General features: G+C 31.2%; 1 protein-coding gene across 2 annotated transcripts; it reads right to left on the bottom strand.

Annotated features, from left to right (window-relative positions):
* Window positions 1-14,419: 14,419 nt before the first annotated feature.
* Window positions 14,420-19,433, bottom strand: LOC105773010 (probable pectin methyltransferase QUA2). Of its 2 annotated transcripts, XM_012594568.2 has the most exons (10): window positions 19,147-19,433; window positions 18,283-18,443; window positions 17,719-18,198; window positions 17,467-17,599; window positions 16,869-17,109; window positions 16,367-16,592; window positions 16,085-16,260; window positions 15,689-15,992; window positions 15,235-15,373; window positions 14,420-15,072 (listed from the first exon to the last, which is right to left on the bottom strand). In XM_012594568.2, exons 2-10 carry the CDS (start codon window positions 18,432-18,434, stop codon window positions 14,914-14,916), a joined length of 2,010 nt encoding a protein of 669 aa, XP_012450022.1. In that variant the 5' UTR covers window positions 18,435-18,443; window positions 19,147-19,433; the 3' UTR covers window positions 14,420-14,913. The 2 variants fall into 2 exon arrangements, with proteins under 2 accessions (XP_012450022.1, XP_012450019.1); XM_012594565.2 differs by having other exon boundaries at window positions 17,719-18,443.
* Window positions 19,434-20,183: the final 750 nt, after the last annotated feature.

Raw genomic sequence — 20,183 nt, 5'->3', positions numbered from 1 at the left:
AGACGAAATTACAAAGTTTTGAAGATCTAGGGCCGACATCGTGACATCGCCAAACAATTTTTCATGTTGAGACTCCAGCCACTCGACGTCGGGACATCACAAACTGTTGTGACGAGGAGACTTTCTCGTCTCAACATAAACTCTATTTTGGTACATTTTAAGCCATTTGGTACCTATTCCATGCCAAGCCAACCTTTAGCTCAAATGGTGCATTATGCACACTTTTAATCTGCACAAAATCAATATAATAGCATGCCTAACCATCCATTTAACTACTTTTAAACTTCCATTCCAACATTTCCACAAGTTCGGCAACCACAATTCAATCCAAGCTATACCAATTCAATCAACCTATCTTTAGCTTATCACCAACCAATCCATTTTACTATGCCTTATCACATTCAATATACCATTCAATACTTATCATTCAACACAACTTATATGGTCTCATGCATAACCAATTCATACCACAACATAAACATAAGTTTACCATATGGCCAAAAACATATATAGACATATGCATATACATTAGTTTCAAAATCCAACACCAATCAAGGCTTACCTAACCATTCATTCACAACTAACACTTATACTGTAACGACCCAATAGTCGTGGGTGTCAGAAAATGTATTTCCAAGACTCTGTTTCCGTAAATCGAATTCGTAAATATTTATTAAAAATATTTACGAAGCTAGTTGTATAGTTAATTAGGTTTTGGTTAGGTGAATTTGCATGAATTAAGAGTAACTAGGTATAAGGACTATATTGCATATAAGGTGAAAGTTGAATTATAGATTAAAAAAATTTAAAGGGACTAAAGAAGTAATTATGCCATTACCTTAAAATGAGGTGACATAAGTGAATATTATTCTAAAAATTAAAGTTAAAAATATATATTATAATATTATAATATTAAATCTTAATGTTTAAGTATATATTATATTATAATAATAAAAGAAAAGAAAAAGAAAGAAAGAACAAACGAAACAAAAGGGAAAAAGAAAGCAAAAGGAGAAAGACCAAAGCTAGGGGTTTCAAAGTTTCAAGCTCAATTGCTAAAGTCGTATCGGAACCCTCGACTAAAAAGAGAAAAGATAAAGTCGACGAGGAATAGCTCGGAATTTTCGATTTGTATTTCTATAATCCAAACTTAGTTATTAATTATTGTATTTTGATTAAATGTTATGGTAAGTGATTGAGGTGAGTATTTGACATTAAATTGAATTTATATATATGTGATTATATGAAAAATTGATATTGGAGATTGATTGTTTTTTAATTGTGAAATTAAACCCTATTAACTGTATCGGGCTGAGTCGAATATAGATGGCATGCCATATGATTGGAAGAGTTCAGGGATTTCTTCGGCTTCGAGTCGATGAGACACTGAGTGTCAATTTACTACTTCGGATTAATTCGATGAGGCACTGGATGCCAATTTACTTCGGTTTAGCCAATGAGACATTGGGTGTCAATTTATTACTTCGAATTATCTGATGAGGCATTAGGTGCCAAACTGGTGAGTTTTGGTTAGATCCGTGTATCCATCCGAGTCCGAGTTGTGTTAATAGGGGTAAATGAATAATAAAGTTTTATGATTGATATTGAAATGGCATGGTATGAAAAATGGAAGTGAAATAGTGAATTGAAAATAGAATGTGAAATATGTTGCAAATATATGGAATATATTATTTATATACTCGTGAAATGAATATGGAATGGATAATGCAATTGTATAATGAAATGTGAAATAAATTGTGAAAAGCTATTTATATAGTTAGTATGAGAATTGAGATATTTGTGAAACAAATGAAATATGATATGGTTGTTATAATAGTTAAATATTAATATATGTTTATATTTCAATTGTATATTTGTAATTTCTTATCTTTAAATATTCAAATTATAGAAATACCACTGAGTTTTACTCAGCGTACGGTTTTGTTGCGCAGATTAGGTACAGTGATTTTGAAGAGTTGTAATTGAGGTTGTGACCATCCATCTCATCACATCTCCAAGTGTCAAGAGGGTATGTTTCAAAATTTTGAATAAAATGGCATGTACTTAGGAAGATCAAGTTTGTTCCAAGTAGTAGGGACTAAAATATAAGTTATAAAATTTTCTTTTTAATGTTCAAATATATTAGTGATTAGCCAAAATCACTTTGGCACCAAATGTAATATTCTTATATCAGGTTCCTTGGGTCGAACCGGGTATAGGGGTGTTACATATACAACCTACTAGATACATGCCACAATATCAAACTTAAACGAGGAAAACTCTACCAAGTCGATAGAAGGATAGTGTGATCTTCGAGCTGATCCAACTGACGAATTTCAAAAATGACGATTTACAAAAATGTAAAACTAGGTAAGCATTTTGAATGCTTAGTAAGTTCATAGGTAAATAACGATAAATTTACCTCAAATCACAATTAACATAATGTATTAGCTAACTACACAACTTTCCTATCTTCACATTTTACATCAATAAGATGAGATAATCAAATATGATTCGTATAACATTTTAATTTGACAATGTAATTCAATACAAATCCATTTTGTTAGAATCATCAAACATATACATCATTTATATCATTCCAAGTTCACATAGTCATTTGAGCATAATTTCATAACATTTATCTGAAAATTCTCTTTTAAAAATTATTCTAGTAGCCCGAAGAACTATAATAAATAGATTTGGATACACGGGTAACCACACCACACCAGAGTGCACCGAAGTGCTAACAAAGGCATCGAAGTGCAAACAGAGACACCAAACTGCAAACTCGTACAAGCGCGAAACTAACCCTATTGGCATGTCAATCGTATCCTATCCTTTAATACATTCACTCGGGCACCATTAACTCGTTTAACCATTAATTTACAATTCAATCCAAATCTCACCTTATTGTACCGATTTGTAAATAACTCAAATTCCATATACACATACACGAAGATTATAATTTGAGTACATAAAACAATTAAATATATCTATACCATATGAACTTACCTAAAAAAATTCAACAAACAAGTTGAATCGTAGGGACTAGTTAGAGATTTTTCTTTTTCCCCGGTTATCTTCGACTCAATTAAAATAGTGATCTATACGATAATTTAATTTCAATCTATCACTTCCAAATATCTTATAACACTTAAACATATGCATATGAAATTTTAATTTCAATTTTGATTGTTCCTAAATTTTTCACTTTATTCAAGTTAGTACTTAAAACCAAAATGTCATAACTTTGAAATTTGAGTTTTGATTTTGAAATCGATCGCAATTTCATCATTCTATAGACCACCAAAACCTATAATTAAAAAAAAACTCATGCTAAAATTGAAATGATTTTACTTTAGTCCTTATGTTCAAAACTAACTATGTTCACTTTACAATTTAGTCAGTTTTCATTGCTAAGCTTAAAATCTAACCAAATAGCATCAAAAAAAATTCAAGAACCATTAATGGTAACATTTCAGAACTTTAACATTTTCATGATTTAGTACCCGGGCTAGCTAAATCAAGCTCCTAAGACCTAAAAAATATAAAATTTACGAAAAATGGGCCTCGAATGTACTTACATGCAAGGGCCGAAAGCTTGGAAGTGTTCAACAATGGCTTCCATATCTCTTTTTTCTTATTCTGAATGGTGGAAGGAGAAAATGGTTGAAGATGATACCATTTTATGTTTTAATGTAGTATTATTAAATTTGAACTTAATTATTAACATATATTTTATTGAGTTACACATTAACCAGCCACCATATATAAATTCGGTCTAATTGCCACATAAATCTTTAAACAATAACTAATTAAGTTTTTAAACTAATAAAATCCAATCTTTTACGATTTTTACGATTTAATCCTTGTAGCTTAATTTGTCGCTAATTCAATAAAATTACCTATCCAAAATTCAATTCACCTATACAATAACTTCGTAAATATTAATAAAAATATTTTTAGGCTCAATTTATGAAAACGAGGTCTTGATACCTTATTTTCCAGCACCATTGACTTTAGGGTCAAAACACTTGTTCCTTAATTAATTATTCAATTAACAAATTCGTCAGACCAAAACTCAATATAATATCATAATTAACTCGTAAATATTAAGTAATAACTCGATCATCAGAGAACGGGGTTCCGAAATCATCGTGGTTAAAATACTTATGTGGGCTTTTTTTCCCCAAAAACATAATTTCTAACTCATGATGTTGAAATATTTTTTTTTTTTGTGTGTGTGAAAATGGTGTTTTAAGAAAATTTCATGTTAGCATTCTAACCAGAATAGTACCTGATATAAACTATTTCGATTAACTAATAACATTATAAAAGCAAAAGAATAAACTTTATGTCAAATTAAAGTGTATGGACTACATCCCGATTTTGAACATAGTAAAGGCATCAAAATTGAAAATAATGGATTTGAACATAGTAGAGACAACTACAATGAAAATCGACCATTACCTTATAATGACTAAAACTATTTGAACTAACTAATGGCATTATCAAAATAAGAGAATTAATTTCAATAAAATAGAGTCACCAAAAACTAAAAATAAACCATTAATAAAAACTTTAAAAAAAAAGATAGTTGTCATTGCCTCCTCTATTAGGGAGAGTTTTTATATTTAGGTATAGATATATAATATATTATTCATTTGTTACAATTTGGCAACAAAATTAATGTGTTAACTGAATCAAACAACGTTGGCTTCCATTAAATTGCTCAAATTACTACAAATGGTTAATATTTAATACACCCTAAAATTATAAGGTAACTACATTGATAATGATCTAATTATTAGTAAGTTTTTTTCCTTTAACTGTAAAAAGTTATAAAACAGTCATTTAAAAATTTGATTATTATTTTGTCCATTTTGTTAATTATTGTTAATTGGGTAACAAGAAAATGATGTGGCATTTTGAAATTGGCATAATAATAACCCTCGATGTTCATGCATCGTGTCAATTTGGTATTCATTTAAAAAAGAAGCTTTACAGTTTACATGTTGTATTAATTTGATCCTAATTCTAAAAATATATCAAAATTCATAGATTTTTACAAAAAAAAAAGAGAGTTAATAAATTAGAATAAATTAGAAGTACATGAACCTACTAACTTTTTAAATTGACAAAAATATAATGGATCAAATATAAATAAAATTTAACCAAATTTGATGACCTCCCTAAAATAGCTACTACCAAATCATCGTCATTTATTCGGTCAACACCAGCATCAAACTTCTCCTATTTCTCTCCTTTCTCTATATGTCGACTCAATTTTTTTAGAACAATCCTGAATACCTCTAAAATCTCCTCTTTATTTTTGAAAATCCATAACTCTGATTTCTACTATCAATTGTTGAATGACGTAGGACTCCAACAGTAGCTCTTCCTTGGTCCAATCAACACTCTGATCATGATTTTGTTTAGAGTAGCATAGATGAAGAGTAGTGTCAGTGCCGTGAATGGTCGCGATGATATTTGGAGTAGTGTGGCAATGGGTCTTGTGATTGTAGCTGCTATTCACGCCAAGAGAGGGGTGAGATATGCTGCAGTCACTACAAACAAATTGCCTTATATTGAAGGTTTTAAAACTGCGCCAAAAACAAAAATTTTGTTGGTATAAGTTTGAAAACATCTATATTAACAGTCAAAAAGGCTATTTCGATTAAAAAATATATCATTGGTACATGTAATATTACCAACGAAAAACAAGATTGTTAGAACAGGTCCAAAACTTATACTATAATGACCTAAATTTTAGTGGTATTGAAAAACGTAATTTCGGAGCCTCATTTCGTAAACCAAATCCATAAATATTAAATAGAAATATTTACAAGGTTAATATAAAATATATTGAGATTTGATTAAGTAATTAGGCGAAAAAGTAGTTAATTAAAGCTTAAGGACTAACTTGTAAAAATAAATCACTAGAGAGTTTTAATTAGGAAAAGGCTTGAGGATCTAGATAGCAATTATTTAAAGGATTAAAATGGTAAATAAATCAATGTGCTTTATATAGATAATGGCATGTGATGATGATATCTATTATACATAATTTATAATTAAATTAAACTAAAATGAAATAATAATTAACTAAATATATTTGATTAAATTAATTAGCTTACTAATTATACTATATATGTTAAGTGGGATAAAAGAGAAAAATCTTTCTCTTCTTCTCCCAACCCTAAACACCATTAAAGAAAAGAAAGAAGAAAGCTTGAAACTTTTGAACATTCGACCACCATTTCAAGTAAGTTCTTAAGCCATTTTTCTTTTATTTTTATAGATTTATGGCCATGAGAGCTTGATTTGGCTACCTCATGTATTAATTTGTCCAATTATTGGAATTGGGTAAGTTGTCATTGTTGAGAAATTGAAGAATTAGGCTTGAAATTGATAAAAAAAAAAGCTTAGATTATGAAATTGACTAAATTGTAAATCTTAATAAGCTTAGTTGATAACTTTGTTACATTAGGGACTAAATTGAATAAAATGAAAAACTATCATGATATTATGCTAGGAATAGAAAGTATAGGGTCCCTAATGCAAGAATATGAAACTAAATTTTAATTTGAAGGTATATATTGAAAGTTATACAAATCTCAAGTTTAGGAATTAAATTGAATAAAATGAAAAATATGTTTGAATTTGTATTAGAACATGAATTGAATGAAATTTGTTATCGTTTATTTGTTGAATTATCATTTGCAGCTAAAGACAACACCGAGCAATTGGAGGGAAAGAAAAAGCGAGATTCGTCAATGAATGACCCACGATACCAATTTGTATTTCTATGATTCAAGATTAATCTATTTATTGCATGTTCATGATATTTTGCATAACATGGTATTGGGTGAGCCAATAATGGTCGTTTGAATTGAATTACTATGATTGATATTGAATATCGAGAATTTGGATTGAATCGAATAAAATAGAAAATAAGCATGATATAATTGATAATGATCCATGTGATGAATTGAGTATAATAAAATGGTGATATATGATTTATGATATGAAATGATGAACAAAATGGTATGGAATCGAGTATTGAATATATGATATTTTGTAATTGGATCACCGGTACCTATTAACTATTCAGACAGAGTCGGACATAGTTGGCATGCCATAGGGTTAAATTGTGTACGGATTTATACTTCGGTTTATTCAATGATGGACTTATGTGTTGTTATAATTTGAATGTCGATAATGGCAATGTATCACAAAGAAAAGAAAGAAAAATAGAACACACAAATTTTATGTGGAAACCCTTTTGGGAAAAAAAACCACAGGCAAAGGAGAAGAAAATTCACTAATGTCGAATTCGAATAATATAAGAAAAGTTTCAATTGCATCTATTTATATGTTGAAAAACCTTATTCTAATCAAAGTCAAATAGAAACAATGTAGTAAGGTTGAAACACCTTATTCTAATCAAAGTCAAATGGAAGCAATGTAGTAAGGTTGAAACACCTTATTCTAATCAATATCAAATAGAAAAAGTGTACTTCTATACAGATTCCACTTATGCAGTCTCTATTTTATTTCTTGCCACTTATATTTTATTTCTTTAATAAGAATTTGAGTCACACAACTCTAACATGAGTCAATATATTTCTTTCAGCTTGTACGATGATGCACTTCGTGTGCCAGTATATTTACTTCAGTTTATTTGATTATGCACTTTGTGTGCCAGTTTATCTGCTTTAGTTTATCTGATGATGCATTGTGGTGCCAGGTTGGTGTGTTGGTTGGTTAATTCGTATATCTGTCTTCAATCCGAGTCTGGTTAATAAGGAATATAAAGTACGAATTGGATAAATGATGTTGGAATTGAATTGATGATATGATAAATATTATAAATGCATATTTGTGAGATGCGATTAAAGACAACATGTGAAAGACCATGCGAAATGGTTTATATGAGCCCTAAGGGCCGACATGGAACAAAGCGAATCAATAGATTTAATACGAAAATATAATATTAGTATAGCAAAATGGCATTGATTGAAATTGAGGATCGAGTATCACATTGTTATTTGTTTATGTGTATGAAACTAAAATGTGACTATTTGTACACATATTATCATAAGGTGTGGTATTGAATGTTTTAATTGGTTTATTAAATGAAATGGTATATGAAAGTTGATTTTTGAACGGTAAACATATAACTAAATAGAAATGAAACTTAGCATACATTGATTGAATCCTTATTATGATTATGTTCAGTTTATGACTTGAATTATGAAAGTGACACAAATCTTTATCACTCAGTGTATAATTTGTTTTATTTCGTGCACATGTATAGGTAAATCTCGAAGTTTCAAGCTTGATCCAGCATCCAGCCAATAATCCTCGACTCAACAATGTTTGTATAGTCTTATTTTGGTTAAATATATGGCATGTACCTAAGTTGAGTTGGCTTTTTGTATAATATGTGATCATGTAAACATTTAAAGTTAGAATTGAAATCTTGGAAATGGTCAAATGTTTGGATTGTGTATTTGAATTTTCTACAAGGTTAGAAATGCATGAAATGTTGTTATGCTATGGCTAAATGGAGTATGAATATATGTAAATTGTTTCAAATAGATAGTACCATGAATTTAGACTATAAGTTGATTGGAAATGATGAAATGGTTGAATTGCAAATGTACTTGTTTAGATATGGTACTATTGTTTAGAATTGAACTTGCTGAAGATGTGTATTTGGTTGGAACAATATATTGGAAATGTTGAATTGTTGTTTAGGTAAGTACAAATTGGTGTCATTTTGGGCCATTTTCAAATTGATGGTCACGTTGCGACATTGAACCCTTATCATCATGACAAGACCTAGTTAGTGAGTTGCGTTGCGACAAGGAACCCTCGAAGTCGCGATGGTAACACGACATTTTGAAATCTTTACAAATTGGTCATAATTTGATCTCGGGTTAGCAAAGGAGCTTTCTTAAGCTCATATAAGACCTGGCAATTATTATATAACATATCGTACGCATGCATTACTCGTATTTTAAATGTTTAATGGTTGAAATTAAATATAATTGATTGTAATTGCTCTGACAATGAATGTGACATCCTGTAGCTTGGACCCAACAATCGAGTCGAGTATAGGGTGTTACATAGACCGACAGTTTGAGTTCGCTAAAGTAATAGTCGTCAATATAAGTACTATTTACAAAAGTTGATTTGCTAATACCTATATTGACGGTCATGTGCATCAGTATAGGTTGAAACTTTCAAAATACATATTGAACATAACGACGTTTAATGACCTTTAGTAAAGGGTCATACAAGGGAAATTCCAATTATTACTCTGAAGCTATAGTAATATTTGAACCATTAATAAGGCCTCATACTAGTGAAATTCTTATTAAATCTCTAAACCTATAGTGACATTTGAGTTGTTGGTAAAGGTATACAAATATACTGATAGTTAAAATAGACTGTTGGTATAGAATCCAATCTCTAATGTTTTACTTTATTAGAAACTTAATTAAATATATTGTAGTTAAAGAAAAAATATAACCAAAATATAATCAAACGTATCCAAATAAAATCCAATTATGCCAAATTATGTAACTGAAACATAAACTAAATATATAGTTCAAACTAAATTGATCAACTGTACAAAATACATAGTCCATATAAAGTCTAAACATAATCATGTACATATTCCTATGGAGTACGTGTATAAAATTGAAAAAATGTACCTAAATACTGATCATTGCTTCCAAAAAACCATATATAATACTATAATTCAATAATACCGAATTGCACAAATTAAAACAATAGACTTATTTCATTTTAGGCTTTCAAGAAACTTGCAATATTCTTTTAAGTTACTTTTTAAGTCATAATTTCTTTAATGGTGGAGCATCATTATCACCTTAAATTGTAATACAATATAGAAGAAATGAACTTACTTCTTCACAAACTAGTGTTGCAAATTGCTATTGGAAGCCTCAATAATTACTACTAAAGCCTTATCCCATGTAGAACCCATTCACCAACAAAACATAAAATCTTCCAAATAAACCATTCAGAGATAATAAATAAGAGTTATTGATAAACTATGCATCACAAGCTACAAGATTAAAAAAAAAAAAAAAGACAAGTTCAAATAGGTTAGAACACTAAACATGAAGTCTCAAACTTGATTTCAACGGCCAACTCTTCAATTGAAATCATTTTAACATGTAAGTCAATTCCAAAATCTCTCACGCTCGAAGTCCAAACTAGTGCAAATTTCAAGCCCACAACAACATATTCCAAATAACACTTTATATGTAAAATGAGATCTATACCATTATATAAAAGTTATCACTAGTAAGTGTTTGGTACATGATAAAACACATTAGACTCCTAAAAAGATAATGCAAGTTTAAACCTCAGAGACGACATTATTAGAAGGGGTAGTCACAAACCCCGAACATATACTGTAAAACAAACATGGAAAATACCGAAAAATTTATATAAAAGCTATCATCTTGAAGAAGGTTAGCCAATTTGAAAATTGAAATCATCAAGTTTTGACATTATGGTTAAAAGAGTTATTTTTCCTCATTTCTAATGGTTTTTCCAAATCTACCCAAATCCAATACATAATCCTAAAAATTCTAATATTGTGCTTAACAATGATCATAGCAAAAAAAAAAAGTCTTAACACTCGGATTTAATGTAGCACAAAATTCAACAAGATTGATATTTACAAGTTGTACCTTTATCAAAGTTGTTACCAAATAAATAAGGCCAGATTTGTGTGGATGGACATGAAATTGGGAAGGATACCTAAAAAACCAAGAAATATAGATACCATTAAAATCAATAAATCACAAATTACATAAAATAAGATTAAAAAAATCTGAGTAAACGGGTGGCAGGATATAGGCAAGTGAGTGGCTAAAGTGGGAGTATTGCACGCTTCAAATTTCGGGACAATTTTGTTATACGCTCGAATCCAATGATTATAAAATATTTTAACAAAAGCACTTGGAAAACATTAGAAATTTTGGTTTGTACATTTTTTTAGCATATAGTAGAGTTTTCGTAGATTATGAAGCAAATAGGAAAGAAAAGTATATGTGAAATTTAAGAGAAACGAAAAATGTTGCTTTTTTCTAAAAAATTATCAATAAGATGTGAGAAACCAACGATTTTTACCCATAAATAGAAAGTTTAAGGATACATCACTTACATCAAGATCAAGTATTTCTTCATTTCATTGAACTTGTTCTTTTTGTCGTAAGTGTAGATTTTGAGGAGGATAATTTTCTTTTCTTTTATGAAACATAAATTAAAACAATATCACCATTATAAAAAAAAAAAAGTGGATTTTTTTGTCAAAGCACGTATATACTAATGGTTAAAGTAAAACTGTCAATATACATCATAACTATATTGTTGGATATCATTTGACCGCCACAATATGTGTCGGTATAAGTTTACCTATACTAACGGATTAAACATCTGTCAATGTAGAACTAATTGTGCTGACAAATATTGATCGTCACTAAAACTAAGTGTTAGATAGTGAATTGCTGGTGTACCTAGTGGGTTAGCTGTGGGAGTTGTGGTTGTAGAGAAGTGTTGAAAAGATAGGTGAGTATTCGGTATACTAGTAATATACTTTTTATTATTATTCCACAAGTAGTTTTAAAAAATTGACATGTATCTTTTTTTTAAAGTATCTTTTTAATATTTTTACTATACTCCTATATGACACTTTTCAGCCTCTTAACCTTACTTATGAAAGCCTAAAAACTTAATTGACAGTATATCAAATAATTTTCCTAAAAGGATATGTGTCTATTTAAGAAATGGAAAATAAAGGAGAAAATGATATTCAAGGTTTGAGTATAGATATTCTAATCAATGATGGTATTCAAATAAAGCACTCCCAACAATGTCAACTCTAGGATTCAAACTTGACAGAAATGCTTGGGGAAGAAGTCCACTTCCACGTCTTCCAACTACTTATTAGTATATAAAGTTTATTTATATTTGATCTAATTTATTTTTATGTATTTATATTTTTTTACAATTTTCATTTTTAATTTATTATATTTTATTATTATTTTGGAAAACTCATGTATTTTTTTATAATTTTTAATTTTTTAGAATTACGATTAAATTGACACAATATGAGACTTTGAGGGTTAAACTTTTTAAAATCAATGCCAATTTGACACTAGGTAAACATTAAGAGCAATAGTTAAAAGAAATGGACCAAAAAATAAAATTGAATAATTGAGTGACTATTTTTAATTTTTCATAGTTAGATGACTAAGAATGAGTACCGATGTAATTTACCTAAATTATAATCCTAACAAATATCTCTTTCTTGACTTGATTGATTTTTTATCTTTTAGAATTCTTTGAATTATTTATCTAATCCATTTCTCGTTAGCAGCTAAAATAGTAAGATACAATTTAATAATAAAGACCAATATAAAATCAAATTGTTGGATATATTTTTCAATGCTATTCCGTTTTAATCTTCGCTAGTTGTTTGACCCGATCTAATCCAATTTTCAGTAAACTATTGATTTCATAATTGAACTTACATACTTCTAAAATATCAATATCATTGAAAGCTCAAAAGTTTTATTTCGATTATAATGACGACTAACATTCACACTTCAAGAATCACTTCAAAAACAAATCTCATAAACAACAGCAATAATTAGATTTCATTTTAAAGCAAAGAAACAAATCACCAATAATTAAACCAGTCAGACATCATGTTAAGCAACAAAAAGCTATATCAATCAATTTAAAGATTTTGGCTTTCCACGAACAGTCTTTTCCTTGGGATGTGAATTTGTGAGTTTTGTAGGTTCCATTTGCAATTTGTATATGTATGTGAATTAATTTCAGTGTAGGTAGTTCATATTAACTCAATTATTCAATTTTGTACTTTAATAATAGATTCTTATTTTGAGAGCAACTTTGATTTTGATGACATGGTTCCAACTCAATGATGTTAACATTGCTCCCACACACCAAACATCTGAAGTCCAAAGTTGAATAAAAATGCAAAGATCCCCTACATATACCATGGGATCTGAAAGCACAAAAACATGTCATACAGCTCTACTGATATGATACCTTTAATATCACCTCTCTTTCCTCTTGAATTTTGCTACAATATGAACAGCTACCATATATATGGAAAAACCAAACACATAGGTTTCTGCTTACCATCTGGTCTCTCCTGCTGTCTGCTAAATTTGAGGGACTGGAAGCTGGTTCAAGGAGTGTTGTCTGTTTTTTTCTCAGTAGGATTGAAATGTGTTAAGGTTGAGAGGCATGGGAAAACTATAATGAATTGATACTCTTTTTTAAGTTTTATGTTAATATATGTGAGGGAATAATGTCCCTTGCCATGTTTCATGTTGTTTTAAAAAGGTCAAATTCTGCTATTCGACCTTTTATTTTGTATAAGTCTTGGATTTACTACTTGTACTTTAATTTGATAAATTTTAGTCCTGGCCAAACATTAGCAATTGAATATATATGGTTAAATTTTATTATTAATCCTCTATTACGCGTAAAGTTGTAAATTTAATCTATGTTATCCAACTAGATCATTCTTAGTCACTATATTTTCACATTTCAAAATTTCAATTTTACTACAAACGATACTCTTTAAATCTATTAATTGAATTTTTACGAGTAATATGTGAAGATAACAAACCGATATGATGTTATGCATCAAATTTTAAAAATAGCATACTATTTGGTTACAAGACCTGAAAATGACCAAAATAAAATATTAATATTGAATCCATAACATATGGGACTAAAAGTAGAATTTAACCTTTTAAAATATAGTTGGCCAAAAGCAACTTGAATCATATAAAGTTGAGTGGAGAAATATATCAAATGGTTCTAACAGTTGAAAGTTTTACTAAACAATGTTTTAAAAAAATGAATATTTTATTAACTTAACATTAAAAACAAAAATTAATTGAATAAGTTATCAAAAGTAGATATATAGCATTGAATCATAGAAAGCTTGAATGATGGTACCAAAGATTAGTGCAATACTTTGACGTCATTAGCTTAATGAAGGGGCATTGAATGCAAGCATTTTCATCAACCAACCAAAATGTACTATACCTATCCTTATCATTTGATCCCTGCAGATTCTTCCATTTGTTAAGTATACTTCTCAATCCAGTACAATACTCAACGCTCAAATTAAATTCCAATATAACACTGCATTAGATATGGTAGGTCCAAGCCCTCCACCATCTAACGCTGCATTTTCACATCCATGCACCATAACTGTGAATCACATGCATTCATTTCTGCAACTTTAATGATCTGCTATATGCTTTCCATATACAAACAATACTGCATACACAACATTCAACTACATCTGACAAAAGCACAAGTTCAATGAATAAAAACTATTCAGTATGAGTTTCCTTCATTGAATATAAATGGTATCATAGAGAATAATAAAATGAAGAATAAAAAACTTCATCATAAATGACACTGTCAAGAAATCCCTCCTTTTTTCTTTTTCTTTTTTTTTTTTTTTTGTTTTCTATACTGCACAGCTAACAGCACTTGCTTATTCTGTAAATCATCTTTCACAATCTTAATCATGTGTTTGTATAATCATAATGAGACGTAAACATGAAAATTTTTAAAATCTCACCCTATAGTTCTCACTTGCAATGGTACCTCAATCGAGTAATTACAAGGCCCTATGTTCGCCTTACGGCTCCATAGGAGTTGTTGTCACCATTGGTTCATTTTTTTCTTGCTTCTTTCTGTTCAAAATATATGGTATTCCTCTTTCCATGGTGGAGCTTTATGATGATTAGGTAACTTGCACAGGAGTTTGAATACCAAGACATAAACTAGGGTTTAATGGAGAAATTGTTCTCACATTGCTTGCTTCTTGAAGAAAGGTTTCTGACAAATAAGGAGCCTCTCATCGCTGTTACTTTCAATTTCTATGATTCTGGCATCCCACTTCAACCGTGTCGTTAGAGCTCTGGCTGATTCAACAAGAGGAGCGGCGTCACGGATTAGTATCCAACCCTGCACCAACCATCACATGCATCACATATTAGAACATAGCAGTAGCTGACAAAACGATAGGAACCATTTGAAAGGTCTAGTCATGGGTTTAGAAACAGTAAGGTAACCATAAAAGGAGCTAAAGTAGGCCCGGATTGATAATTGACAGCTTAGTTGTAGTACCTCAGGACGAAGCAACCGATCTATCTCAGTGAATAGATCAAGCATGGTGCATCTCCGATGTTGACTAGTCTCAAGGGATAGAAGTCCATCTGCGTGGACCATGTCATAAGTTCTAGGATATGTTGGAAATGCTTCACACCTGAAAGAGATACAGATGGATCATAAGACATGAAAACATGAAAAGTGAAACGCATATGTTGCTGGAAAATGCTTCAATGGCAAAGCATATCACATCTTTAAAAGTAAGAGCAGTTAATCAACAGTGAAATAGAAGTAACACTATGTCCTAACTTCATTCAAGTTTCATTGACACCAAACCATAAACAGAATAGACATCCTCAAATAGAGTTGCTCAATTTAAGTCTTATATGAGTAATGCAGGATGCATACAATTACGATAAGGGTATAACAATAGAACAAAACCTTAAAAAGTTTAGCTAGAGAAGAGACATACCAATCATGTAATACACCAACATAGCCCCTGTCAAGAATGAGGGGAAGGTAGTTAGGTCCACTTGTTGGGACTACATTCAAAACCCAGACAGACTTCCCTGCTTCCAGTAATGCAGCATTTAAACCACCATAACGAGCATTCATATCTAGAACATTTCTGAGCATGTTATAAGGTGGAGAAGGATCCTCGTCACCAGGTCTCTTTGGATGATCCGAGAATATTAGGGGTGACAGCAGTGACCAGTAATTACGAACAGCTGTTCTAGAGTCTGTGGTATCCTCATTGAGTTCTTCGGAGTGTAATCCTGCCAAAATATAAGCAAACAGATAAATAAAAAAAGGTAACAGACCGAAATTTCTTATATTGGTGCCTAGCATACAAAGAGCATCAAATTACCATAAAGAGCAAGTTCATTCTTGTTCAAGTTAGACCTAGAAGGCCAGATGGGTCTCTCCTCAATAGGAAGCCATCGGCGGCTATGCGTACCACCTATACAGTTCTGCAGAGGTCGATAATATGGAGATTCAACGTCTTGTCCTTTGCTACAAATAGGAGGACCAGAACCAGGCTTCCTGGACACAAATAGTTAGGTTATTAGGATTGTTCCAATAATTCATTTGGTCAAAATACATTCACTTTTGAAGAAAATGAATGTAAATCAAAAGAAAATTGCCTTACCTGGAATTGTAACAATTTTTTTTACTGGTCTTTTTCCACAACACAGTTTCCTCTTGTTGTGACATCAACTCCCAGCAGAGATTTTCTGCAAAATCACGAACAAAGTTCCACCTTTTCTGCTTCTCTTTGTTACGAAGAAAACTCTGAACATTTGTAAGAGGTGAAGTCCATACAAAGTATCCACCAGGCTTTAGAACTCTATCAACTTCAATCAAGAAAATACCATCTGTAGCACACATTTAGCATAAAATGTTAATTACGAAAGGCTCAAATACAAAAACATTGGCAGAAGTAGCATATAGAAGTGAAAATATGGTCACAGATCAAAACTAAAGAAAACACAAGTTGATAAAGGTGAGGCAAATTTGTAGGACCTTTCATTTCAGCTAGCGGTTATCATATATAGAACAATGAACATGCTTGGGTAGGGGGAGAGGGATGAAAAGATGGGGAAAGAAGCAGCAAATTCTATATAAGCAAGTTTTAAACAGTTAACTGATACCTTTTTCATCCCAGTCAATACCGCAGCGTGCACAATGCAGCATATCAAACGAAAGAGATGGATATGGCAATTGTTTTGAATTGAAAGAACCGATCATTGCAGGAAGGCCCCTTTCTAGAGTGAGTTGGACTTGACTGCCTGATGACTCATAATTTGCAATGCACATGGTTAAGAGCTGTTTGGAAAAAAGATGTGCTCCAAAGCTTCCATAACCACATCCTATATCCAAGATGGTTCTGACCTGCAACAGTAGTTTTAAACTCAGACAGCGCAAGGGGACTAGAAACACTAACTGCTATTATTTTTAATGCAGAAGAAACTAATGAAATGATGGCACTGCGAAATACCAGTCTTCTTCATAGTAGATACTAGGAAGGGTTTAAGCTAATTTAGCCCATATTACCAAGATTGCAATGTGCAAACCAAGGGTGGCAATTAAACGTATCATAAAAAAGTTACTCGTAGTTGGCCCAAAAAAATAATAATAAATTGTCCATGCCGTCAAGTGTCAAGTGATAAAGGAAATAACAACAATAACCTTACTAGAACAATGGAACAGTGTACAAATATGATCCGAGGTAGGAAAAGTCCCACTTACCCCAGCTTGTATGAAGTTAGATTCATTTCTCAATCCAATCATTTCAGCAATCTGATGGGAATAGTCTTCCACACCATCAAACATAAGTGATGCTGATCGGAATGAAATCTGCTCTTCCTCCAGCATCATCATTCTGCAATTGTGTAAATCGAGGAGTTAAAGAAATACATTTCCATAAGAAATAAATCGAGGAGTGGGGAAATGAAGGCAGTTGGACAAGAAAGTAGACTTACAAAAGAAACGTCCACTTACCTCTTGGTTAAACTGCCAGAGGTGAACACCTCTTGACCAGTAATTTTGACATTTGCAACCCAAATGACATCTCTCCCAGTTGGCCATCTAAGTGGAATTTTATAGTTCACGGGTGGAAGAACTAAACAACTTTGCCTTGAGCCTTGTCCACATTGCCGATCATACTCGCTACCGTCAGAATAACCCAAAGCAAGATTCTCTGAAATGTTAAAGCAAGGAATATGATTCTCAGACTCCTCGGGACAGAAGTCGATTTCTTTCATCCTTGAAGCACCAAGTGAAAGTTCCCCTATATCCCACAAATCCAAAACAAGCTGCTCTTGAAGTCGCCTATAACCATGAAATATATGACCCCTAGACAATGTCGAAATGGAGAGTGTCCACCAAAACGATCCAGTGAGAGCAAGAATCACAATCACAACTAAACTTAACTTCAAAAACAGCACTGTTAACTTATGCCGGCTTCTCGGACTCCCAACGCTGAAGGGATCAGATGCAAAACCATTCTCAGTGATACCATATTTGGAAGGAGAATTATCCGGACAAAGTAAACGAAAAGGAAACCTGAGAGATAAATAGCTCTGATCAGAAGCACGATTTCTATCCAAATCTTCCTTTTCCGTTTTATCTTTCACTTCAGAATCCCAAAAATCATTGCTGTTACTCAAGTTCCGCATTCCAGATACACCTCGATGCAGAGGCAGAGGCCGGGACATCGTTCAAACCTGGAAATCCCCAACAGTTAGCCACAGGAAAATAAATATGCAAACATAACTCAGAGGAGCTGTTAAAGTTGAAACAAGTAAATATATATTCTACTCAAATCACTCTTATGAAACAAGCCAAGCTAGTAATACTACTCTAAAAAATGTTAAATCTTAATAAGGATAACCCTGAAATGGTTTAACTTAAAGTAAAGAAACTCTGCACTGAAATAAGATCAAATGACATCTTTTCCCCAATTTTAAGATACCAGATTCATAAACCCTGCTGAACAATGAACCTCTTACAAAAGCAAATTTTAAACAGTGAAAGGAAAAAAAATGAAGAAGTGGCGTTTTTTTTTGAACGATTCCAAAGACTGAAACAGAAAAAGGGGGGGAAGTTAGAAAAGGGAAAAATGTAAGATTCGAAGGAAATAAAGGAAAGTGAAGTAAATACATTTCCATAAAATAAACTTTGAGTGAGTTCCGCCACCTGAAAGCATTAAAGGGTAAGCTCGTTTCCATTCAAAAATCATTAATTTCCCATTAAAATTCACTTCTCTTAGCTGCCCGATACGAAGAATTTAATGAAAACCCAGATTAAAATGAAGAAAACCCATTTTGGATCAATCATTAGAAAATCGGAATGGTATCGAATCTAACAAATCCAAAAACAGTAAGAAATTTTCTTTTACAAAAACAAAAACAAAAACAAAAACAGTACCTTGTTTGTAGGAGCAGAGCTGCAAATAGAAAGATAGCGCAAAACCAGCTTAAAATAAGCGAGATTTCATCAAATTATGATCTAATAAGAAGCGCGTTCCATTAGTTTTAAACTTAAAAAAAAACTCTTTTTATTTGCTCTTGTTAATGGCGAGCTCTCTTTGATATACTGTAAAGAGTGTGTAGGCGGTTTTTGTATCGACCCAATCACGACACTGCTCGTGAAAAAGCTGAAAAAATAAAAAGAAAAGAAGAAAACTAATCAAATGAAAAATGGTATGAATTAGATACATGCAAAAAGCTATTAATAAATGATGATAAACAAGTTGCCTTTTTTTTTTTTCTCTATGATAAACGCGCTAAACAGCCATCAGTAGTGTTCGATTCCAACTGTAACTTTCAATTTATTTTATTTTAATATATTTTTATTAATCAAATCTCAAATCACTAATAATTTATTTGATTATTTAAGACTTTAGAGTGAAGAATTGAATAAATACATAATCTTGAAAAAGAAAGTTGTCTGGAAAAGAGACTCTCGCCACATTACTTTTGCAGAAAACCTGTTTTAGCATTTCGTAAATTTAACTCGTAATATCGAGATTTCGATAATACTTTTACCTGTAGAAATTATTTCAGTGCAAAATTTAGGTTAGAGAAAGTGAATAAACCGACAGCTGACTTTGTCAATACTGAATGAACGCAGATCTCATAAGACGACTGTTCTTTTGTTTTTATTAAAACATGGTATTCTACTTGTGCTGGAAAGGCTACACTCTGGCATTTGGCAACCCCTTCCTTTGTCTTTTTTTTATGCCTCATACTAATAATCTACCTAGAATTCAGATTGACTTTGCATCACTGGTTTTAGGCATCGTTTACCCTTGTTTTTAACACTAATTTAATTTCCTTTTTAGCATTAATTATATATATAATTAAAAAGTGACCATTTGAAATACAATATTAGAATGTGGTAGTGCTGTGGTGATTCAACTCTTTCGAAATGAAATTAAAGGCATTCATAGGTGGTGTTTAAAA

Source organism: Gossypium raimondii, chromosome 6 (assembly GCF_025698545.1).
Source record: "Gossypium raimondii isolate GPD5lz chromosome 6, ASM2569854v1, whole genome shotgun sequence".
Lineage (NCBI taxonomy): Eukaryota > Viridiplantae > Streptophyta > Magnoliopsida > Malvales > Malvaceae > Gossypium > Gossypium raimondii.
This window is presented reverse-complemented; position numbering and strand designations above follow the sequence as displayed.

Bases quoted from the DNA above. Each gene is read 5' to 3' on its own strand.
- LOC105773010 (XM_012594565.2), bottom strand. From the start codon at position 18,434: ATGTCCCGGCCTCTGCCTCTGCATCGAGGTGTATCTGGAATGCGGAAC. The intron at 17,600-17,718 runs GTAAGTGGACGT...ACACAATTGCAG, and splicing joins TCTGGCAGTTTAACCAAGAG to AATGATGATGCTGGAGGAAG. The intron at 16,593-16,868 runs GTATCAGTTAAC...TGTGTGCTACAG, and splicing joins TATTGACTGGGATGAAAAAG to ATGGTATTTTCTTGATTGAA.